At 36.8% G+C, this 22,206-nt stretch overlaps 1 protein-coding gene across 3 annotated transcripts in view; it reads left to right on the top strand.

Annotated features, from left to right (window-relative positions):
• Positions 1–22,206, top strand: part of LOC131422336 (S-adenosyl-L-methionine-dependent tRNA 4-demethylwyosine synthase TYW1) — a 219,699-nt gene that overhangs the window by 71,351 nt on the left and 126,142 nt on the right. For all 3 annotated transcript variants that reach the window (XM_058569484.1, XM_058569483.1, XM_058569485.1), the window contains 2 exons: positions 9,818–9,927; positions 20,521–20,698. In XM_058569484.1, coding sequence (XP_058425467.1) covers positions 9,818–9,927; positions 20,521–20,698 — 288 coding nt within the window. The remainder of the gene's footprint in view (positions 1–9,817; positions 9,928–20,520; positions 20,699–22,206) is intronic.

The raw sequence follows: 22,206 nt of genomic DNA, 5'->3' as shown, positions 1-22,206 counted from the left end.
TTTCACTGACAACTGCTTACTCTTCAACTCCTCAGTTCCCTACAGGCTGACTCATGTCTCCATTGCAGCTCATTTTCTTGTGATCACTAATGACTTCCTTACCATCAAATCTAATAGAGGTGATTTAATTCTCATCTTAATTGAACTCTAGCAAAGCTAGAAAAGAAAGACTTCTTCTACTGGATTCAGATATACCAGTCTCTTCTAGGTTTTTCCCTCAGCCCTTTGCCAGTTTCTTTTTAGTTTCTCATGTTAGCTCTTCGTTGGCTTGTTCGTTGCCTGATGAATTCTCTCTGATTCTGTCCTTAGCTTTCTTTTATTACTCTGCATTGTAATGGTAGGAGTAGTAAGCCATCTCCATGGCTTCACTGAATACTTGCGGTTTGACACCTTTAAATTCTTTGTCTCTAGCCCCAGTCTCCCTTCTGAGTTTCCATTCTCTGTTTAGGGCTTGCCTGTTGGATATATTCTCTCAGATGATCCACAGGCGTTTCAAGCCCAGTTTGTCCACAATGGAATTTATTATGCTCTCTGTTAACCTCTTCTTCCTATTTTGGTAATGACACCATTAGCTATGCAGTGTCTTAGACTGAAAATCTCTTCTCTCTTTCTCTAACTCACTTTGTTGTCCATTTGCCTACCTAATTCCATTGACTGTGTTTTAGATTCTCATTATTTCACCCTTTAACAACTGAAATGAGTTAATACTTTCCAGTCTATGTCATCCCTTAATTTATCTTTCATATTGATGCAAGAGCTATAATTCTGTTTTAAAAAATATTTTTTTATTTCATTGATCATAAAAATAATCCACGCTGGGGCCGGCCCCGTGGCGTAGTGGTTAAGTGCGGGTGCTCTGCTGCTGGCGACCGGGGTTCGGATCCTGGGCACGCACCAAGGCACCGCTTGTCAAGCCATACTGTGGCAGCGTCCCATATAAAGTGGAGGAGGATGGGCACAGATGTGAGCCCAGGGCCAGTCTTCCTCAGCAAAAAAAGAGGAGGATTGGCCTGGATGTTAGCTCAGGGTTGATCTTTCTCACCAAAAAAAAAAAAAAAAAATCCATACTTATTGTAGAAAATTTTGGAAAATACCAAAAAGTGTAAAGAAAAGCAACTATCTATAATTCTAGCATCCAGACAAATCATTGTTAAATGCTTTGAAGTATTTGCTTTCTGTTTTTTTCTTTCTTTTTTTAAACATGGTTGAAATAATTCTCTATGTTTTATATCTTGTTTTTATTTTTTTTTAATATAAGACTCTTGCTCTACCATTAAAATCTTGTAGGCATAAACGTTTTGTTTTGGAAATAATTTTAGATTTATGGAAGAGTTACAAAGATATTAGAGTTCCTGTGTATCTTTCATCCAACTTTCTCTAATGTTAGGACCTTACTTAACTTTGGAACAATTATCAAAACCAAGAAATTAATATTGATGCAATTCTATTAATTAAACTGGAAACTATTAGAGTTTCATAGATTTTTTCACTAATGTCCTTTTTCTTTCAAGATCCAATTCAGGATCCCACATGGCATTTAGCTGTCACGTCTCTTTAGTTTTCTCCCGTCTGCCACAGTTCTTTAGTCTTTCCTTGTCTTTTATGACTTTGACACTTTTGAAGAGTACTAGTCAGATATTTCGTAAAATATCCCTCAGTTTGGTTTTGTTTATTGTTTTCTCATGGTTAGAGTAAAGTTATGCATTTTGGAAACAATACCATAGAAGTGATGTGACCCTCAGCATGTCATATTAGGGAGTACATGATATCAATATGTCTTATTACTGGTGATGTTAACCTTCATTATTTGATTAAAATAGTGTCTGCCAGGTTTTCAAATGTAAAATTACACCATAAAAATACTATTTCCCCTTGTAATTAATAAATATTTGGGGGGAGATACTTTGAGGCTATGCAAATATGCTGTTTCTTCTTAAACTTTTGCCCATTAAATTTTTCATTCATTGGTGGCTCTTACCTGTATCACTTATTACTTTGGTGTTACAATGGTTATTTTTTCTTTTCTTTTTTTTTTTTCTACATTTAATAATTGAAATTCTTTGTAAGGAAGGGTCACTTCTTCCTCATTTATTTATTTATTAAATTATTTGTATTAATTTGGACTCAAGGATATTTATTCCGTTGGTTATAATCCAATACTATTGTTATTCATTTTATTGCTCATATTTTTCCAGCTTTGACTATTGGGAACTCTTTTGGATTGGCTTCTGTATCTTTTCTTTCTTTCTTTTTAAAACACTTCTGTATTTTCTGACTCCAGAGAGGGTCCAGGCTCATGCTCTGTTTTTCCTGCCCAACCCTAGAATCAACCACTTCTCTAAGGAACCTTAATTCCTTTTACTGAAGAGTGGTATTTAGAATCCAAAATTTGTATGCTCATTTCAATTGGAGTGTTTGTGTTTCTAGGCCCTCTCAGCAGATAAAACTGGGAGATACATGTATGTGTCTTGACCTCTGTATATTAGAATACAAAACCCCCAAACCATGAGTTTTTACTGACACTTCCAACTCTAGTCAGCACCATAGAACTCATTCTAGCATTCCCTTCTTGCTTATTTGTGACTTTTTTCTCTGACAGTGAGAAACCTGGCCTGGCTCTCATTATCTACAACATATTCACTGCAACCTTAGTATATGCATGTGAAGGACTTTAAGAAATTGTTAACTGACACCTTTGTGAAAAACAATTTTATCTTTTCTTATGATGTCTTTGACTAGCTTTGGTATCAGGTTAATGCTGATCTCATAGAATGAGTTAGGAAGTGTTCCCTCCTCTTATTTTCTCGAATAGTTTGAGAAGGATTAGTGTTAATTCTTTAAATGATTAGTGGAATTCACCAGTGAAACTGTTCCTGGGCTTTTCTCTGCAGGGAGGTTTTTGACTGCTGATTCAATTACTTGACTTGTTATAGGTTTGTTCAGCTTTTTCTAATTCTATGTGAGTCAGTTTTGACAGTTTGTGTGTTTCTAGGAGTTTGTTCATTTCATCTGGTTTATCTAATGTGTTGGTGTACAATTGCTCATAGTATTCTCATAATCCTCTTTATTTCTGTAAGGTTGCTAGTAATGTCCTCAGTTTCATTTCTCGTTTTACTAATTTGAGTCTTTCTTTTCTTTTTCTTACTCATTCTAGGTAAAGTTTTGTCGAGTTTTTTGATCTTTGCAAGAACCAACTTTTGGTTTCATTGTTTTTTCTCTAGTGTTTTTCTGGTCTCAATTTTATTTATTTCTACTCTGATCTTGACTGTATCCTTCCTTTTGCTGCCTTGAGTATAGTTTTTTCTTTTTCTAGTTTTTTATAGTATATAGTTAGCTTATTGATTTGATGTTTTTTATTTTTTTTAATGTAGGTGTTTGCAGCTGTAAATTTCTCTCTGAGCACTGCTTTAGTTACATTCTGTACTTTTGGTATGCTGTGTTTTTGTTTTCATTCATCTCTAAGTATTTTGTAATATCTTTTGTGATTTCTTCTTTGATCCATTGGCTATTTAAAAGTGTGTTGTTTAATTTCCACAGATTTGTTAATTTTCCAGTTTTCTTTCTGTTCTTTGTTTCTACTTTTATTCCATTGTGGTTGAAGAAAATACTTTGTATGATTTCAGTCTTCTTAAATTTATTGAGACTTGATTTATGGCCTAACCTATGGTCTATCCTGGAAAATGTTCCATGTGCACTTGAAAAAAATGTGTATTCTGTTGTGTTTTGGGTGTATTGTTCTGTATATGTCGTAGGTATTATTGGTTTATAGTACTGTTCAAATGCTGTATTTCCTTATTGATCTTCTGCCTAGTTCTTTTTTTATCAACATTATTTAAGATGTGGTTTTTTAATTCTGTAATTATTAATGTAGAACTGTATTTTTCTCTTCAGCTTATAAATTTTTGCTTCACGTATTTTGGTACTCTTTTGTTAGACATGTGTATGCTTACAATTGTTACATGTTCTTGATGGATGGACCCATTTATCAATATATAATGTTCTTTGTCTCTTGCAACAATTTTTGACTTAGTCTATTTTGTGTGACATTAGTATAGCTATCTCAGCTCTCTTTGGTACTGTTTGCATCAAATATCTTTTTCCTTCCTTTCACTTTTTTTTCCCCCCACAGTTTTATTTATTTATTTATTTTTTTGTGAGGAAGATCAGCCCTGAGCTAACGTCCATGCTAATCCTCCTCTTTTTGCTGAGGAAGACTGGCTCTGAGCTAACATCTATTGCCAATCCTCCTCCTTTTCTTTTTTTTCCCCCAAAGCCCCAGTAGATAGTTGTATGTCATAGTTGCACAGCCTTCTAGTTGCTGTATGTGGGACGTGGCCTCAGCATGGCCGGAGAAGCGGTGCTTTGGTGCAAGTCTGGGATCCAACCCCGGGCCGCCAGTAGCGGAGCACGTGCACCTAACTGCTAAGCCACGGGGCCGGCCCTCCCTCCTTTTGCTTTTGATCTATTTGTATCTTTGGATCTAAAGTGAATCTCTTGTAGACAGCGTATTATTGGATCTTTCTTTTTATCCATTCTCTCAATCCCTGGCTTTTAATTAGAGAATTTAATCCATTTACATTTTGCTATTTGTTTTCTATATGTTTTGTATCTTTTTTGTTGCTTACTTTCTCTTTTACTTTCCTTTTTTATGTCTGATTTTTTTGTTGTGTACCATTTGACTCCATTCTATTTCCTTTTCTGTACGTTTTTTTAGTTATTTTCTTGGTGGTTATTACTCGGGGGATTACAACTAACCTCTTAAACTTATAACCATCTACATTCAATTCTTTTTATTTGTGGTAGTTATGTTCTGTAAAGTTACATGTATGCTACATGAGTGAATACTGAACGATCACTCTTAAGGGGAATAAAGGATTAGGTTTCTACAATCCTCTTGTCACAACTTTTCATCATCTTATCAATACATAACTAATTTTATGTATGTTTCTGTTTAAAGATACCTTATTTAATATATGTTGTTGATTTGTTAACATTGAACTTATGGCCAACAGCACTGTAACTCACGCCTGAACCAATCTTATATAACACACTTATTTTCCCCATAAGGCACATCACAGCCTTCTTGTACTTAGGAAAACTACAGAGCACTTTAGCACTGTGCTTGGGAGCTGTTTCAAACAGCAACATCACCAACAAAAAGCACAAAAATGCAAAAAATGGGACATTAAATTGACTGCCAAAAGAATACTTGTTTACAGTATGTGAGCTTAAAGAAAAGGCAGAGAAAGCATTGCCTTGTTTGACCTCAGCTGGGAAGGTATGTACCAGGCAACTCAAATCTGTTGCTGCTCTGTGCCTGGCCATTAATAACCCCAAATATACCTCAAGTATTGATTTTGGGATTACAAATAAATTTTAGCAAGCAGGTAATTTTGCAAATATGGGATCAGCAAATAATGAGGACTGACTTCATTTTGAACTAATACCACATTTGGTTGAATAGTATTCAAAAACTTTGCTCATACAAAGCTCCATTCTTCTCCCTTTATGTTGTTGTTGTCACAGATTACAACTTTATACATGTGTGCCCATTAACATAGATTTATGAGTGTTGTTTTATACGTTTGTCTTTTAAATCACTAGGGAAAAAAAGAAGAGTTAGAATCTAAAAATACAATAATACCGACTTTTGTATTTACGTATATAATTACCTTTATGTTGTTCTTTATCTCTTTGTGTGGTTTGAGTCTGTCTAGTGTCCTTTCATTTCTGCCTGAAGGACGGCCTTTAGCATTTCTTATAGGGTAGGTCTACTAGTGATGAACTTCTTCAGTCTTTGTTTATCTGGGAATGTCTTAATATCTCCTTCAGTTTTGAAGAATAGTTTTGCTGGATATAGAATTCTTGGTTGATGTGTTTTTCCTTTTAGCATTTTAAATATGTCATCCCATTGCCTCTAACCTCCATGGTTTCTGCTGAGAAACTGGCTGTTAATCTTATTGAGGATTCCTTTTATACGATGAGTATCTTCTCTCGCTTCTTTCAAGATTTTTTCTTTGTCTTTCAGCAGTTTGATTGTAATGTATCTTGGTGTGGATCTCTTTGAGTTTATCCTACTTGGAGTTCATTAAACTTCTTGGATGTGTAAATTCACATCTTTTATCAAATTTGGGAGGTTTTCAACCATTATTTCTTCAAATATTCTTTCTGCCCCTTTCTGCTTTTCCTTTCCTTCTGGGACTCATTGTACCTGAGTTAGTATTCTTAATGGTGTCTCACAGGTCTCTGAGGCTCTGTCTACTTTTCTTTGCAATTTTTTTTCTTGTTCTTCAGACTGGATAATTGATGTATCTTCAAGTTTACTGATTCTGTCTACTCAAAGCTTGCTCAAATCTGCTGTTGAAACCCTCTACTGAATTTTTCATTTTATTATACTTTTCAGTTCTAGAACTTCTTTTTGGTTCCATTTGTGTCATTTATATCTCTTAATTGATATTCTGTATTTGTTGAGACATTGTGCTCCTGGTTTCCTTCAGCCCTTTGTCAATGGTTTCCTTTAGCTCTTTGAGCATATTTAAGAAGTTGACTTAAAGTCTTTTTCTAGTAAGTCTATTTTGTGCTTCCTTGGGGACAGTTTTTGTTAATTTCTCCTGTGAATGGGCTATACTTTTCTTGTTTCTTTGTATGCTTTGTAATGTTTTATTGGAAAGTGCACATTTTGTTTTTTTTTTATTTATTTTATTTTATTTTTTTAAATCAGATTGTTTGGTTTTTGCAATTGAGTTGTATGAGTTCCTTATATGTAACCCCTTATTAGATAGATGGCTTGGAAATGTTTTCTTCCATCCTGTAGGTTGCCTTTTCTTTTTTTTTTTTAATTTTTTTTATTTATTTATTTATTTATTTATTTATTTATTTATTTATTCCCCCAAAGCCCCAGTAGATAGCTGTACGTCATAGTTGCACATCCTTCTAGTTGCTGTATGTGGGACACGGCCTCAGCATGGCCAAAGAAGTGGTGTGTCGGTGCGCGCCTGGGATCCGAACCCGGACTGCCAGCAGTGGAGCGCGCACACTTAACCGCTAAGCCACGGGGCCGGCCCGGAAACTGCACATTTTGAATATTATAATGTGTTAACTCTCAAAATCAGATTCTTCCCATTCTTCAGGGTTTGTTTGTTTCTTGCTCTGGGTTTTATGTATTTGTTTACTTAGGGAGTTTTCTAAACTGTTTTTGTATAGATTCTATTCTTTGTTGTGTAGTCTGTGAAATCTGTGGTTTAGTGGTCAGCAAATGTGTTGACAGAGATTTCCTTGAGCACATGGAGGCAAGGAAAAAAAAGAGGAAAAAAAAACAACCACTCTCCCAGTCTTTGCAGATTGACTCTGTGTCGGGGCATTTCTTCATAGCTTAGCCAGACCATTTACAACTCTGCCTTTGCCTTCACTTCCTGCTTGTGCTGAGCCTAAAAATTAGATGTAGGTGGAAGTTTAGGGTCTTCTCAGGTCTTTTCTTAGCATCATCCTGTTCTGGGCACGTTTGAGACTCTGTAAATTCTCAGTATATGTAAACGCTTTTCAGTGCTCTGATTCACCAAGAATCTGTCTCCCAGCTTTTCCCCCTAGGCATTCAGCCATATGTTGTTTCCCTGAACTGTAATCTTTTGATGCAGTCATCAGCAGGTTGTTTACTTGTCTGGTGAGATCTGTGTTAGGTTTCTTTTTTCTCTTTCACTTGTATTATAGAGTTTTTTGAACATAAGTAGAATGAATAGTATAATGAACCTCTGTGTACCCTTGTTAACATATGGCCAATCATGTTCCATTTACCTATCCTAGTCCTCACTATTTTGATGCAAATCCCAGCCATCATACTGTTGTATCTGTACATACTTCAATTGACAGATAATATAAAAAATAAGACCTTTTAAAAAATAGTATTACCCATAATACCATCATCTCATATTAAGTTCTTTGACATGTATTCCCTTTTCTAGTTATCCAGGGATATAGTGAAAAGACTGAAAAGTATCTCTTGGGACATCCTGTTAAATCAGAGCGTTCTCAACTAGGGCAAAATTGCTATTTTTCACCCCGTGGGGAAACTTGGGACATTTAACAATGTCTTGAGACATTTTTGATTGTTATAACTGAGGGAGGTGCTACTGGTATCTACTGGGTAGAGGCCAGGGATGCTCTTAGACATCCTATAATACACAGGACAGCCTTCCACAACAAAGAATTATCTAGTCCAAAATATCATTGTGCTGAGGTTGAGAAATCCTGTGTATAATAGTGGTCCAAAGGTACTATATCAGTGAAGGGGATTGCTGGAACATGGCAGCATTGAAATAAAATGACACATCACATCTCTTGAGGAAGAGATCCAAGTTTTTATCTGGTATCACGTTTCTTTTGCCTGAACAATTCCCTTTATCATATCTTGTAATATAGGTTTGCTGGCAAGAAAATCTCTCAGATTTTGTCTGCACAGTTCTTTGTTTCTCTGTTTTTAAAAGATATTTTCACTGGATTGACAAGTTTGTCTGTTTGTTTCCTTTAAGCATTCTTCTCAGGTATCATTATAGTTTCATCTGGCTTAATTGTTTTCTAATAAGATGTCAGATGTAATTTTTATCTTTTTTCTTCTGTAATGTGTCTTTTTTCTCTAACTTAAAAATTTTTTCACTTTCTTTTGTTTTTATCAGTTTGAATATGATATTTTTAGGCTGTTTTTTCTTTTTAAAACATCCTAGTTGTTGTTCTATGAGCTTCTTGGATCTGTGGTTGTTTCTCATTAACTTTGGAAAATTATTGGCCATAATTTTTCTACAATTTCTTCTTCTTTGTTCTCTCTCCTTCCCTTCTGGTATCCCAGTTGTGTGTATTTTGGACTTTTTGATGTTGTCCCACAGCTCTTGGATGCTATGTCCTTCTTTTCACTTAAAAAAATTTTTTTTGTCTTTGTATTTTAGTTGGCTTATTTGCATTGGCCTCTCCAAGTTTTTTCACTCTTTCCTCAGCTGTTTGTAGTCTGCTATTGAGCCTGTCGAAGGCCTATTTTTTCATATTTAGCATTTCTATTTGATTGTGTATTATAATTTCCATCTCTCTGCTGAATTTACCCATTTCGTCTTGTGTGTTGTCCACGTTTTCTATTAGGGCTTTTAATGTAGTAATCATAGTTTTTGAAAATTCCCTTTCAAATAGTTTCAACACTTGTGTCAAGAGTTTGGTTTTGTTGATTGCTTTGTCTATTGGAAATGGTTTTCTTGCTTTTTTGTATGTCTCATAATTTTTTTGTTTAAAGGTGGACATCTCGTTTAGTACATTAGAGACTGAGGTGAATGTTTTTTGTATTTGGAAATCGGCACACCTTTCGTTTCTGCTAGGCCTTTGTTGTTGGTATCTTTTAGGGATACCTTGGGTATAGCATGGGGGCTGGTTTGCTACAGGTTTTTTTCTCAAGTCTGATCCATCATAAGCTTTAGGTCTTCTCATTGCACTGCCTCTCAGGGAGTTTATCACTATGATCTTGCAACTCTGGCAGCAATATTCTACTGTTTGTTGTTACTGGATGCTTGTTAGCTTGGTGGTGGGTGGCTGATGGGGAGGGGTGCACATTTTGTATTGTTCTGATTAAAACCTCAGTCTCAGCCAGAAGATACTTCTCTATCCACCGCTCTCTGCCAGGTGTCATGACTTAAAATAAGTTGGAAAATACAACTATAAATAGCTGAGCTCTTAGAAGGAAACCAACTCTGATTTTGTTATTTTTATGTACTACCTTGTGGTAGATGACTAGCTGAGATCTTATTACAGGGAGTCCTTTAGAACTTTTGCCTCCTTTTCCTAGGCACCACACCAATCCAGTGGGCACTGAATGGCGGTGGAAAATGGACCAGCCTGAAATGATCTTAAAGGAAGCCATCGAAAACCATCAGAGCATGATCAAGCAATTTAAAGGTATTTATCTTCCATCTACAAAGGCATGCTAATAACTTGAATTAAATTGGCAGAGGAATTGCCTCTTTGGCAGGATTTTGTCCCCTCTGGCAAATTTTCATAGAGGGAAGTGAAAACTCTTTAGAAGTATTATATACATTTTGGCCTGTTTAGTTTTTACTGATAACTTTATATCCCATTTCATGGAAGAACTAAAAAACTTAATTCAGAGTTTAGCAATTTATAATATGGTGTACTCAGCCTGTAAGTTTTGCCTGGGAATGTATCGTCATCCTTCCTAAAAACTGTTGCTATTGTTCTATCTTGGTGGGCATAAAGAAGCCTTATGACTGGACTGAAAATTTTAAATCATTGGAAAATTCTTAATATCAGTTATAGTATTGGGAAAGCATTTTTGAATAAATGCCATATAAAAAAGGAGGGATAACGTTAGTAAAATTTCCTCCACATGATTCATTGTGATGTAGTAGAATTCTGCCACTCAGTTTCTGGAATTTCCTGATTTAGTTCTGTCTCATTGTTAAAGGTATTTGACTGGAGATTACTAGTTCTCAAACCTTAGTATCATTTGAAAGGCTTGTTAAAACATAGATTCCTGGTTTCCTTCCACAGAGAATGATTCAGTAAGTCTGAGGTAGGGACCAAGAATGTGCGTTTCTAACGGATTTCCAGGTGATATTCATGTTGTTGAACTGGGGACCACACTTTGAGACCCACTATTGTAGATAGATATGGTGGACTTAGAAAGTGATGGGTTTATAAAGACAGCTGCAGATGATGAACTGAAATTTGTTAGGCTCTCTGTTAAATCTGTATGCTTCTGTCTCCACCTAGCACTTGTAAGTCCTTCTCCCCCACATTCTCCTTTCCTTTCATATACAAAAATAAAGAGAGAATTCCAACCAAGGTTGTTTTGCCATAAGCACTCTTGTGGTGCTAATATCATATATGGGAGTCTTTATAAACCCCAATAATTACCATTTTGAAGATCAGGTGATTCTTTATGCAAAGAAATTTGTTCTGTTAGGTCACTGCTTCTTGAGATTATAGTGCTTCTGGTGTGTGTTTTTTCCAACACCATTAAGGAATTTTCCAGTTTTCAGCAGACACTGACTGGGCGTCCTACAAATTTAAATCAGTTTTGACACTATCTGGAGATAGCATTAGACCCCACAAGTTAAGGGTTCAGTCCTACAAGACTGCCCCCACTTTGGACGCCAATAGCAAGTGCAGGTTATTACCTGTGCTTCTGACTGACTGGCTGTAAACTGGAGGTTCCCACAGCCTCCTCCTCAGATTCAATTAATTCGTTGAGTGGCTCACAGAACTCAGAGAAACATTTACTTATGTTTACCAGTTTTTATAAAGGATATTATAGAGGATACAGATAAATAGCCAGATGAAAAGGTGCACAGGGCAAGGACTGGAAGAGTCCTGAGCCCAGGAGCTTCTGTCCTCATGGAATTGGGGTGCAGTACCCTCCTGGCAAGTGGATACATTCACCAACCTGGAAGCTATAAAAACTCCTGAGCAACAAGATTGTTCAGGAGTTTTTATAAAGATTAATCTGTAGCCCCCTCTTCACCTTCTCATAGGTCCGTGGGTGCAGCTGAAAATTCCAGCCCTCTAATCACTCGGTCTTTCTGGGGACCAGCCCCGTTCTGAGGCTATTTAGAGATTCTACCCTAAATTACCTCATTAGCATAAACTCTGGTATGCTTGAAGGGGCTCCTCATGAATGATAAAAGACACTCAGGAAATCCCAAGGGTTTTAGGAGCTTCGTGCTGGGAACTGTGGACAAAGACCAAATATATTTCTTACTATACCACAGTACTTCCTGTTACCGTTCTTATTACCTATGAAAAATTGAGAAAAGTAGTGCAAATAATGATTCAAGGTTAATAGTAAGTTTTATAAATAGTCAATAATTATACCTTTATTTTATTCTTTATGAATTTTCTAGGAAAAGTTTACCTGTACGTATTTGTGTATGTCTATGTATGTGCTTATTTTTGTACATTTGCAAAGATGCTAATCAATATTTTAATATTTCATCTTGACTTTTAGTCTCAACGTCTTTTTTTTTTGAAAAAATTACTTTCTCTTATTTGGATAAAGCAGTGTCTCTTATCTGTCTTTTGGAAAATTAAATGAAACTGGTGAAGAAGTAGGAAGTTTCCACATCTGGAATTTGATTAGCTTTTCTTAGACTCATTGTTGATTTAGTTAATATTATTGATTGTTGAACTTCAAATAAACCATGTGTCTTTTAAATAAATTTCTAGGCAAAATCTTGTTTTCTTTTGGATAGTCTATTAGTCAGAGTTCTCTAGAGAAACAGTCAACAGGATATTGTTGTGTGTGGAGAGAGAGATTGATAGAGAGAGAGATTGATTTAAGGAGTTGGATCACATGGTTGTGTAACCTTGGCCAGTCAAAAGAAAAGAAAATCTGATAGTGTAGACCAGCTTGGACCAGCAAGCTGAAGATTCAGGGAAGGGTTTCAGCTGGCAGAATTCTTTCTTGCTTGGGGGAGGTCAGCTTTTGTTCTGTTAAGGCCTTCAACTGATTGGATAAGGTTCATCCACATTCTAGAGGACAATCTGCTTTACTTGCTGTCCACTGATTTAAATGTTAATCTCATCCAAAAGACACCTTCACAGAAACATCCAGAATAATATTTGACCAGGTATCTGGGCACCATGGCCCAGCCAAGTTGACACTTAAAATTAACCATCACAGATAGTAATATCAGAAGCAGGCAAATACCAGTAGTTTTATCTTTATATTCTAATACGTTTGTTTTGATTTAGTGCTTAAAGTGCCAATTGGACCCTTAAAAAATGGGCGGTGACTGAGGATGTATGTTTTCTGGACATCTAGGAATCTCCCTGAATGAATTGTGTTCCAGGCAGTTTGTGTGGGGAGGAAGCAGCCCTGAGGAGTAGACATTCATTTTTCCATTCTGAGATGTCCTTGATACAGAATGACAATCTGAGTTTTCATAGTAATATTTCTGACAGGAACATTTTTGCAAATGTACTTTAAATGGAAGTAAGTGATGAATAAATCATGAGGCCGACTTTATTCACGTTAAATAACATGTGTTAGGTGAGCTTAGTGAGCACATATTCTTTGTTGTCTGCCTAGCTTAGTGAGGGGCTTGTTCTGTGCAGAAAGATGATATCTGATTTGGTAACCTTGGGCTTAGTTTAATCAGTAGGCATCTCAGATAGTTTTTCTTCAGGTCCCATGGCATAAAAAACAAAAGAGTTTTAAAATATAGATTGTCTTGTAAGGGGATGATAGATACAGGACCACAGGGAGAAAGAATAGAGCATGTCACGGCCGGCCCCGTGGCATAGTGGTTAAGTTTGGTGCACTCTGCTTCGGTGGTCTAGGGTCACGGGTTCGGATCCCGGGTGTGGACCTATACCACTCGTCAGCCATGAAAAAAGAATAGAGCATGTCTATGGATACGTGAATCCTGAATAGGGGTTAGAATCCTAAGGGGGAGGGAATGATCTCCAGAAGTTCCACAACTGCCATTAATTTCATTCTTAAAAATAGCATTTATAGAGAGCATCTGCTTTGCCCTAGGAATTCCCACAAATGATTCTTTCTTTATACCTTAATTAATTGACTTGACAAAATGTTACCATGTCAGCAAAACATCTATTTAATCAGCAATAAATTTTCTAGAAAGGTTTTCAAATTGGATACTTGTACACCTATACTCTTCAGGGTACCAAAGCAATTTTTCTTTAAAGTAGTGGTAGAAAACAAGTGTATACTTGAAGATGTGATGGGTCATAGACGGGGTCAGCATCTGGGTATAAAGGAACTCTCATTCATTATATTTTCACAAAGTGAGAACTCTCTTAATTTCCAATTTTTGGATTGTGGTAACCATTTGTCAGTGCTTAGTAAATTATTTTGAGTAAATATCATTCTGAGCTTAAATAAGACATTACTTTTTTGAAAATCTGTCTTGTTACTGTAATAATCACAGTAAATCTTGCTGTGAAACTATAGTATTAGAAAAGAAAAAACCTAATTATTAAAGGATGAAATACATAACTTGTAAGAATCTTGAACTCTTCTGGAAAACTGGTGGTGGTCTGCAATACTTAAAAGACAAAAACGTTAATTGTTTTCTTTTTAAAAATGTCTTAACTTTGGCAAAATCATAGAATTTTATTATTTCAGAATATCGGTTGTATTTTCTATCCTCTTGGTTCTCGGCAGAAATTTATCTAAACCGTTCAAATTGTTAGTTGCTTATTTTATTGTAGACATTCAGTAGGCAATGAGATTTTATAACTTCACTCAGTCTTTGTCAGTGATTATAGTCCAAAGTTTTCATTTTTGTGAACCCGAATTTCTCCTGCAATCAGTGAAATCTCTGTGTTCTATCCTTCCTTCATCTCTAGAGAATAGGGTATAAATAAAACAGGTCACCCTCTTTTCTGGATCGTCAGCCTCAGGGTAAAGATGGTGAGGCTAATGCATGCAAGTCACTCCACCTCTTCTGAATGCAGTACCCTCACCTGGGTGCAGCTCCTGCGCGGATTCTACTTTTGAGCTCTAAAGATACAAGAATGTAACTCTAGATCTTATTTCAGCCCCTGGTGGTGAGTCTATTCTCTGTCTTCCCCAGATCTGAACTCCTCAGTAGCGATTGGTTTGGAGAAGTGGCTTATCTCCTGTGATATAGAGTTAGTCACTTACAGATGACCTGCAGGAAACTAGTTCCTCTTTCTCTTCTTGCACACCCGTATTAGAGTCTCCCTGTTAAAGCCCGTGTGAGCCCGAGTGTCCCCTTGTGGCTTAAAAAGCAAAACAAAATAGACCAAAAGGAAAGGTATATTTCTGGTTTCTTTAGTTGGAACTCCTATAGAAAAAATATTTGAACTTGATTAGGTGATATTGAAATAGGTTTATTAGTACTATAGTTTAGGTATATTACAGATTAATTTGATGTTTGGGGGTTTGAATGGTAACTTAATCTCCATTTTAATAATATTGTATCTGTGGGAATATGAATTTCAGGTTTAAACAGAAATGCTTAGGAACAGGACTCCTATAAATTGGAAATTGCAGGTAATTTTCAAAGGTTTGCAGCCATTTTCTTCTTAGTTGTATTCTGGGTATCTCCACTTTAACCTCGCTTTAGAGGCCCGCTCTTTTAACTCATTAATAATTTCCCTTACTCTGGCTTTGTTTCATAGGGTGCATTCCCACCCATCATGAACACTTGCTCTCTCCCATGGGTCTGGTTCAGTCATTTTATGATTTTATTTTTGTGTAGGATGAGACTTGTGGGTATTGTTGCTTATTGCTTCTGAGTTTCCAGCTTTAGCTGAGTGGCCAGCCTTGAACAGATTTTGAAGATATTCTGATTTTTTAAATGCTTCCGTTTTGTGCTTCTATTCTCAATTTGGAGGGCAATCATTGTCTTTTCAGTTATTTCGTCAAATCATTAAACCATCTTTCTTCTCATGACCTTTATTAGCTTTCCCTTTATACCCATGCAAAATTAACTTTATATTCATTACAAGTGGGTCAGAATTTCAGTGCAACTCAGCATCCTTTCAAAATACTGACTCCCCCCCTCTAAATACCACCACAGCAGGGAGAACTAGTTCTCAAAGAGTGGGGCTGAGGTTTCTTTAGCTCAGTTTCCCATCAGTTCAAGTGGGTGAACACTCTTTGTCAGGAACATCCTTGGTGCTGAAGGTACAAAGATGAAACGGACATCGTTTGTTGCTAGTTGTTTTATCTATAGTTTAAGCTAGAAGTGAAGTAATGGAAAAAATAAAGGGTTTCCAACAGATGGTTTTCACAAGGGAAATGTGCTAATGTGCACATCCAAAAGAAACGTGGGACAGGTGGGGAAGTGAGCACCACCTGCTAATTGTTTTCTGAAGCCTATTTTTGAAAACCTCACAGTGGAGGTGGCTGTATCAAAGATATATTATGTATGATGTTCAGCCAGGAAGGGTCCTTAGGAAGATCTTTGGCTAGGAACTGTATTGTGAGAAGAAAGAAGAGAATATTTTGTTTCTGATTGGTCCAATCTTTAGAAATAGGAATACTCATATATGTCAGTTATACCTCAATAAAAAAAAAAAGACATAAGAAAGCATTCAGAATAAAGGTTCATTGTTAACCACCGGCCCCCGCAAAGAAATAAGAATACTCTATGATGAACAATATATCATGTTTATTTCTGTGTTATTTGGCTTATTGCAATGACATTAGGATAAAAGTTCTGGAATCTTAAGTTTCTGCTTTGGCATCTTTCAGTGAGATAAGGTATGCTTCTCAGTTAATCTGATAACTGTAGTGATCATCCAGGGTTAGGAAGATGTTCAGGATAAGAGAAATGTCAGAAAACTTGCTTAAGAAAAAAACAAAAAATCAGAATAACAAAGCAGGTTATAGTTGTGAAAAGGATTGGTTTTAGGGAAACATGAAGAGAACAGATTGTGTGTGTGCGCACACGCGCCACATAGTGGGAGATTATCCCTATAGATTTGCTACTGAAATGTAGTGTCTGCCGTTCCCTGGACTGTCTTCCTGCTCCAGGATTTCTTTCCATTAGAAATTTAGAGGATGTCTTATTTTCTGACACATTTCTGTGAGGACAGTGAAGGAATGCATGAGGTTGAGTCCCGGAGGGCCTTGTTTTGGGGAGGACCACTGTAATAGACTCTGGCAGTGAGCACGAAATAGAAATGTGCTTTTTGAAGGAGAGAACCAAGGTTTTACATAGTCTCAATGCCTTACTTTTGAGAAAATTAGGATAATTTTTAAATCCCAGAATCATTACTTTAAAAGGTTTACCCACAGGGCTTTTTTTGTCTTGGTTTTTGTTTGCTTGTTTTTTTAGTTGTCTAAATGGGCAAGTATGATATTTTTACTTGTCGCTTTCAGAGAAGATGGCAGTTGATCTCTTTGCTTTTAAGTTTTCCTCCTTCCCTGGCTGCTCTTTGGCAGTGTTTGCTGGCTCCTCTTCCTTTCCCCAGATGTATGAGTGTCCTAGGACTGAGTCTTTGGTCCTCTTCTCCATCTACACTTATTGCCTTGGTAAATTATTTGGCCCCTGGGTGGAAATACCATCTGTGCGTTAAAGTATTTATTTCCACCCAGTCCTTTCTCCCAGAATTCAAACTTGAATGTTGGACACACATTCACATTTCTAACAGACATTTCAGACTTCACATGTCTAAAAGTGAACACATGGTCTTCTCCCGCCACCCCCTAGGCCCCAAACCTATTACCTACAAGGCTTTCTTTGTTTCAGTTGATGGCAACTCTTTTGCTCTGGCCAAAAACTGTAGAAATCATTGATACCTCTCTTTCTCTCATATCCTATATCCAATCCGTTAGAAAATTCTGTTAACAATACCTTCAGACTAGATCGAGCTGGTCATCCCTTCCTGCCACCTCCACTGTCACCACCTAGGTTCAAGCTGCCACATTTCTTGCTTACATTATATAATAGCCTCTTGGTAGATTAGCTTCTCTCCTTGCCCCTCTGTTCTCAGTATAGCACCCAATGTGATCCATTTAAAACAAAGTTAGATTAGGCCACCCTTCTCAAAACTGTGCAGTGGCTCCCCATGTTACTCAGATTCTTTGAACAGGTCAGCATGCTCCCACCTTAGGGCCTGTACTCTGCTGTCTATAGCCTGGAGTGCTCTTTCCTTCTTTCTCCTCTCAGCCCACTCCCTCCTGTCTCTCAAGTCAGGTCTCACCTTTTCAGTGGGCCTTTTCCTGACCACCCTATCTCACAGGGCAGTCTGCCTTTTTTTCTTCTTGGGACCCCCAATCTTCTTTACTCTGCTCTACCTTTTTTTCCCATATGCTTATCTCCTTCTCATGTGCTAAAGAAATGCGTATCCTCTGTGGTAGCCTAATAGTAGCCACCTGCAGCCCTTTAAATTTTAATTAGTGAAAGTTAAATAAAATAAAAAAAATTAGGTCCTCAGGTCACACTAGCCACATTTCAAGTGCTCAAGAGTCACATGTGGCAGGTGGCTACTGTATTAGATAACACAGATAGAGAACATTTCCATCATCTCAGAAAATTTTATTGGAGTGCTCTGCTATGGAATTTACTGATTTATTGTGTTTAATGTTTATTCTCTGATAATGCAAGAGTATAAACTTTTCTATTTTATTTACTGATAGAAAACTTACCTTACTGATAGAACAGTGGTTGGCACATAGTAGGTGATCAATAAATATATGTTGACTTGAATGGGATTACCATTCAGTAATAAATAAAATAATAAAAATAATTGAATTTATATTTCAATTCACAAAATAAATAATAATTATTATAATAAAAATATTCGCAGCCAACATTTTCTGAATGCTGCTGTGCTGGGCCTGCACCACACTAGTTATTTCACGTGCTTATTTCCTTGAATTCTTATAATAGCTGTGTGTGCGTCTGTGTCTGTGTGTGTCTGTATGTGTGAAATCCCCGTCTTATAGATCAGGGAATGGCTGTAGAGAGGGTGAGTGGCTTGACGAAGGACACAAACCAGCTTAGCGGTAGAGCCAGAATTTGGACCTGGTGCATCTCACTCCCAGTGGTTTAGGGCCTAGCCAATGCTCAGTTATTCTGCTTTCTGAGTTTTAGGTTAATTTTGCAGCTCAGGTTAAATCTGCCCTTCTACTAATCTGCTCAGAGAGGGATAAATTTAATGATATTTTTTATAAAAAGGAAATTTTATGCTTAATGCTGAGTTGCCTTGGCAACATAGAGTGAGTTAAAGATCAAGTTTTATTTAAAACCTTGATTCACTTGAGTTAAGATCTTAGATTTCTATGACCTAAAAAATTAATCATCTAGAAATACTGACATGAAATACATTCTTAGAAATGCAGTTAGATGTCATAAAAGAAGATATCACCTGCCACTTTGAAATTGTTCTGATTTTAGCCTGTATTATGTTGGTTTGATCTCTTGAGTATTTACTTGCACTTGCTTATCCAAGTAGATTGTGTGTGTGTATGTGTGTGTGTGTAAATTAAAATCACTTCCTGGAAACCAAGGCACAAGCGAGCAGTGAAAGCTAACTTTATTTTCTCCAGGTTTTTTGTTGTTGTTAAGGTGATAGTGACTGAGATTTAATTATTTTAAGAAACCAGGATAAAGGTGATAATAACAAATTCTTAATGAATATTTCTTGTGTGCCATGCACTCTGCTAAAGCCTGTATATGCATTTACATGCATTTCGTCCTAACAACAATTCTTTGAGGTAGGTGCTGTTTACAGTTAAGAGAACTAGGTTTCAGAGATGGCTAATAAGTGACTGAGAAGGAATATGAACACGCTCTTCCCACTCCCAGTCTCCATGAGGAATCTGTATCCTTTAGAGAGAATGTGTTCTTCAAAAAGAACCTAGAGATAATTGGTAGAAATATCTGAAGTAAAGGAGACAGATTTTTATTTGCCTTTTTACACTCTTTCCAGGTCTTTCAAATTCTGTGTTAGATTGAGGGACTTTTTATGAATGTCTTCTGCATTTGAGTCTAGAGCAGTGCTTCTCAACCTATGCTGAACACTAGCATCACATGGGAGCAGTTAAAAAATACTGATGCCTGAGTCTCATCCCCAGATACTGCCATTTACTTGGCTTGGGATACTGCATGGACACTGGGATTTTTAAAAGTTCTTTGGGTAATTCCAGTGTCTGACCAGGAATGAGAACCAATGGTGTGTGTCAGTGGTTCCCAGATTTGTCTGCACATTGGATCATCTGGGGAGCTTCAAAAACTCCTCATGCCTGTGCTCCTTCCCCAGAGTCTGTGATTTAGTTGCTGTCTTCTGCTGCCTGGAGTTTGGAAGCTTTAAGATTCCCAGGTGATTCCAATGTGCAGACACATCTGGGGACCTCTGGTTATGCAGTGGTTTTTGACCTTGGCTGCACATTAGAATCAGCTAAGGAACTTTTAAAGCTCGCATTACCCTGGCTTGCACCCACTCCAATTCAACAGAGTCTTTGGCGGTGGACCTATGCGGCAGTAGTTTTTGATGCTCTCCAGGTGATTCCCAATATGAAGCCAAAGGTGAGAAGTGCAGATTTCTTCTTTTTCTCTCCTATATACTTTTGGACCAGCTACATTTAGTTTCTCAATTCAGAATATGTACATGAGGAAGGAAGGGGGAAATGATTAGTCTGGAGAGGCTTTTTCTTATGTAGATATACTGAGTTCATTTTCTTAGACCAACATGAAAGAATGCAGAGCTAAGCAAATTATGGAAAGTAATATGTTCTGTGTTCCAATAATTAGCTAACAAAGTTAGTTTAGCCTGCTTGTATTGATGTAGTTTAATTACTACTAAAACCCTAAAACCAAGGATGAGATTGCTGATTTTTTGGATTTCGTAACTCTAGTTTTTTTCCCCTTTGGCCTTTGTTTTGTATTATTGGCTGGTATCAAACATGAATTTGCCCTGTAAAATTAAAGAACCATTAAGAAAAATTAAAATTTTTTAATTAAGAAAAATAAAAGTGATATCTTCTGTCTGTGCCTTATTGACCTTGTTCCTGTTCACTGTGTTCTCCAGGAGTTCCGGGTGTCAAGGAAGAACGCTTTGAAGAAGGAATGACAGTAAAGCACTGTGCATTGTCACTTGTAGGAGAGCCCATCATGTACCCAGAAATCAACAGGTTTTTGAAACTACTCCACGAGTATAAAATCTCCAGTTTCCTGGTCACAAATGCACAATTCCCTGCAGAAATCAGGTGAGTGGTCCAGCTTAAGATATGCTGCTTGAATCTGTATTTGACTGAAAAGTAAAACTAGTAGGCATTAATATATTCAAAAAGGTTTTATTGATTACTGACTATGTACAAATATTGGCTTTTGGGGGCAGAGATGGTCCTGCTCTTAAAAATCCATTCTTTTAGCAAAGGTAATATTAGAATATAGAATATAAGAATGTAAGAACATAAGAGTAGAGGCACAAATATGTTGCTGGGGGATTTCAAAAGAGAATGCAGTTTTTTGCTGATGGGAGAAGCAGGGTAAAACTTCTCAGAGAAGGCATTTAATTTGGATCTTAAACTATGGCTGGGATTGGTACTTGGGGAGGTCAGAAACTGTAGTTTTTTAATAAGAACCTCCCAAAAAAGATACAGAGTTAGGGTATTTGTGGTACCATTGTGAAAATATAATTAATCTGAATCACAGAATGTGTGAAAGAGACTGGCAGCTAGAAACCAAGTTGGAAAGGTTGGGAATAGATTGTGGAGGACTTCAAATGCTGTTCTTTAGAAAGATCTTGCTTTCTGCAGAGTAATGTGCTAGCATGGTATAAAATGGGAGAGCCGAAAGTCAGGGAACTGGATAGGAGATTATATGCTTGTTTAGGTAAGAGTTATAAGGATGAAAGTGTGACAGTGAGAATGAGAAGTCTTAAAAAAAACATAATATTGAGGCAAAATAGATAAGCTTGGCATGCTGTTTGTATGACTCTGAGATCCCTGCATAGAAGAGGACTAAAAAAATGACACGGAAAGTTCTAGCCATGTTGATTGCTAGGATTATGGGGCCCTGTAACAGTGGAGGGATCCCATAAAGAAGGAACAGGTTTAGGAGGTAAGATAATGAGGTTGGTTTGGATGACTTAGAGGGAAGGCTCTCCAGATGGAGATGACCATCTCCTGGGGCCTGGAAATGACCTGTTTTTGCATTTTACTTGAACTGTGCACATTTTATAGCACTGAAAACATTAAAGTTTACTTAGTTGTTATTTACCTGTGCTTTCCCCATCAAACTAAGTTCCTTGCCAGTCACCCCTGCATATTTAGCTTCATGCTACTAGTATAGAGCCTGATACACTGTAGGTGCTCTGTAGATGACTGGTGAAGTATTGGGGAAATTCCCACGTAGGAGTAAAAGACAATGATCTTTTTGAATTCAAATTTGTTTTGTAAATACTGGCCAATAAGGTATAACATGAAAAAAGGAGAAAATAATTGTCAAATATAAAAGACACTATAATGTGTAGAAGGAATGATCACACACACATGCACACGCACAGTCATGCACAAAGTTTAAAATTTAGCGTCATAGGAAATCAAAGAGTTGATTAAAATTATTGGCTACCGGGCAATAATATGAAAATCAGGTACATTGTTACAAAGACAGCTAAAATACTGCTTTTTGAAGCTGTATAAAAAGGTAAAGTTAAAAGGGAAAAATTTTTTAAAAAGTCAGTGTGTAAATTTTGTGTAGGGTCACCATTCCT

This window comes from Diceros bicornis, chromosome 26, assembly GCF_020826845.1.
Source record: "Diceros bicornis minor isolate mBicDic1 chromosome 26, mDicBic1.mat.cur, whole genome shotgun sequence".
Classification (NCBI taxonomy): Eukaryota; Metazoa; Chordata; class Mammalia; order Perissodactyla; family Rhinocerotidae; genus Diceros; species Diceros bicornis.
Note: the sequence above shows the minus strand (reverse complement) of the source record. Positions and strands in the feature narration are given on the sequence as shown.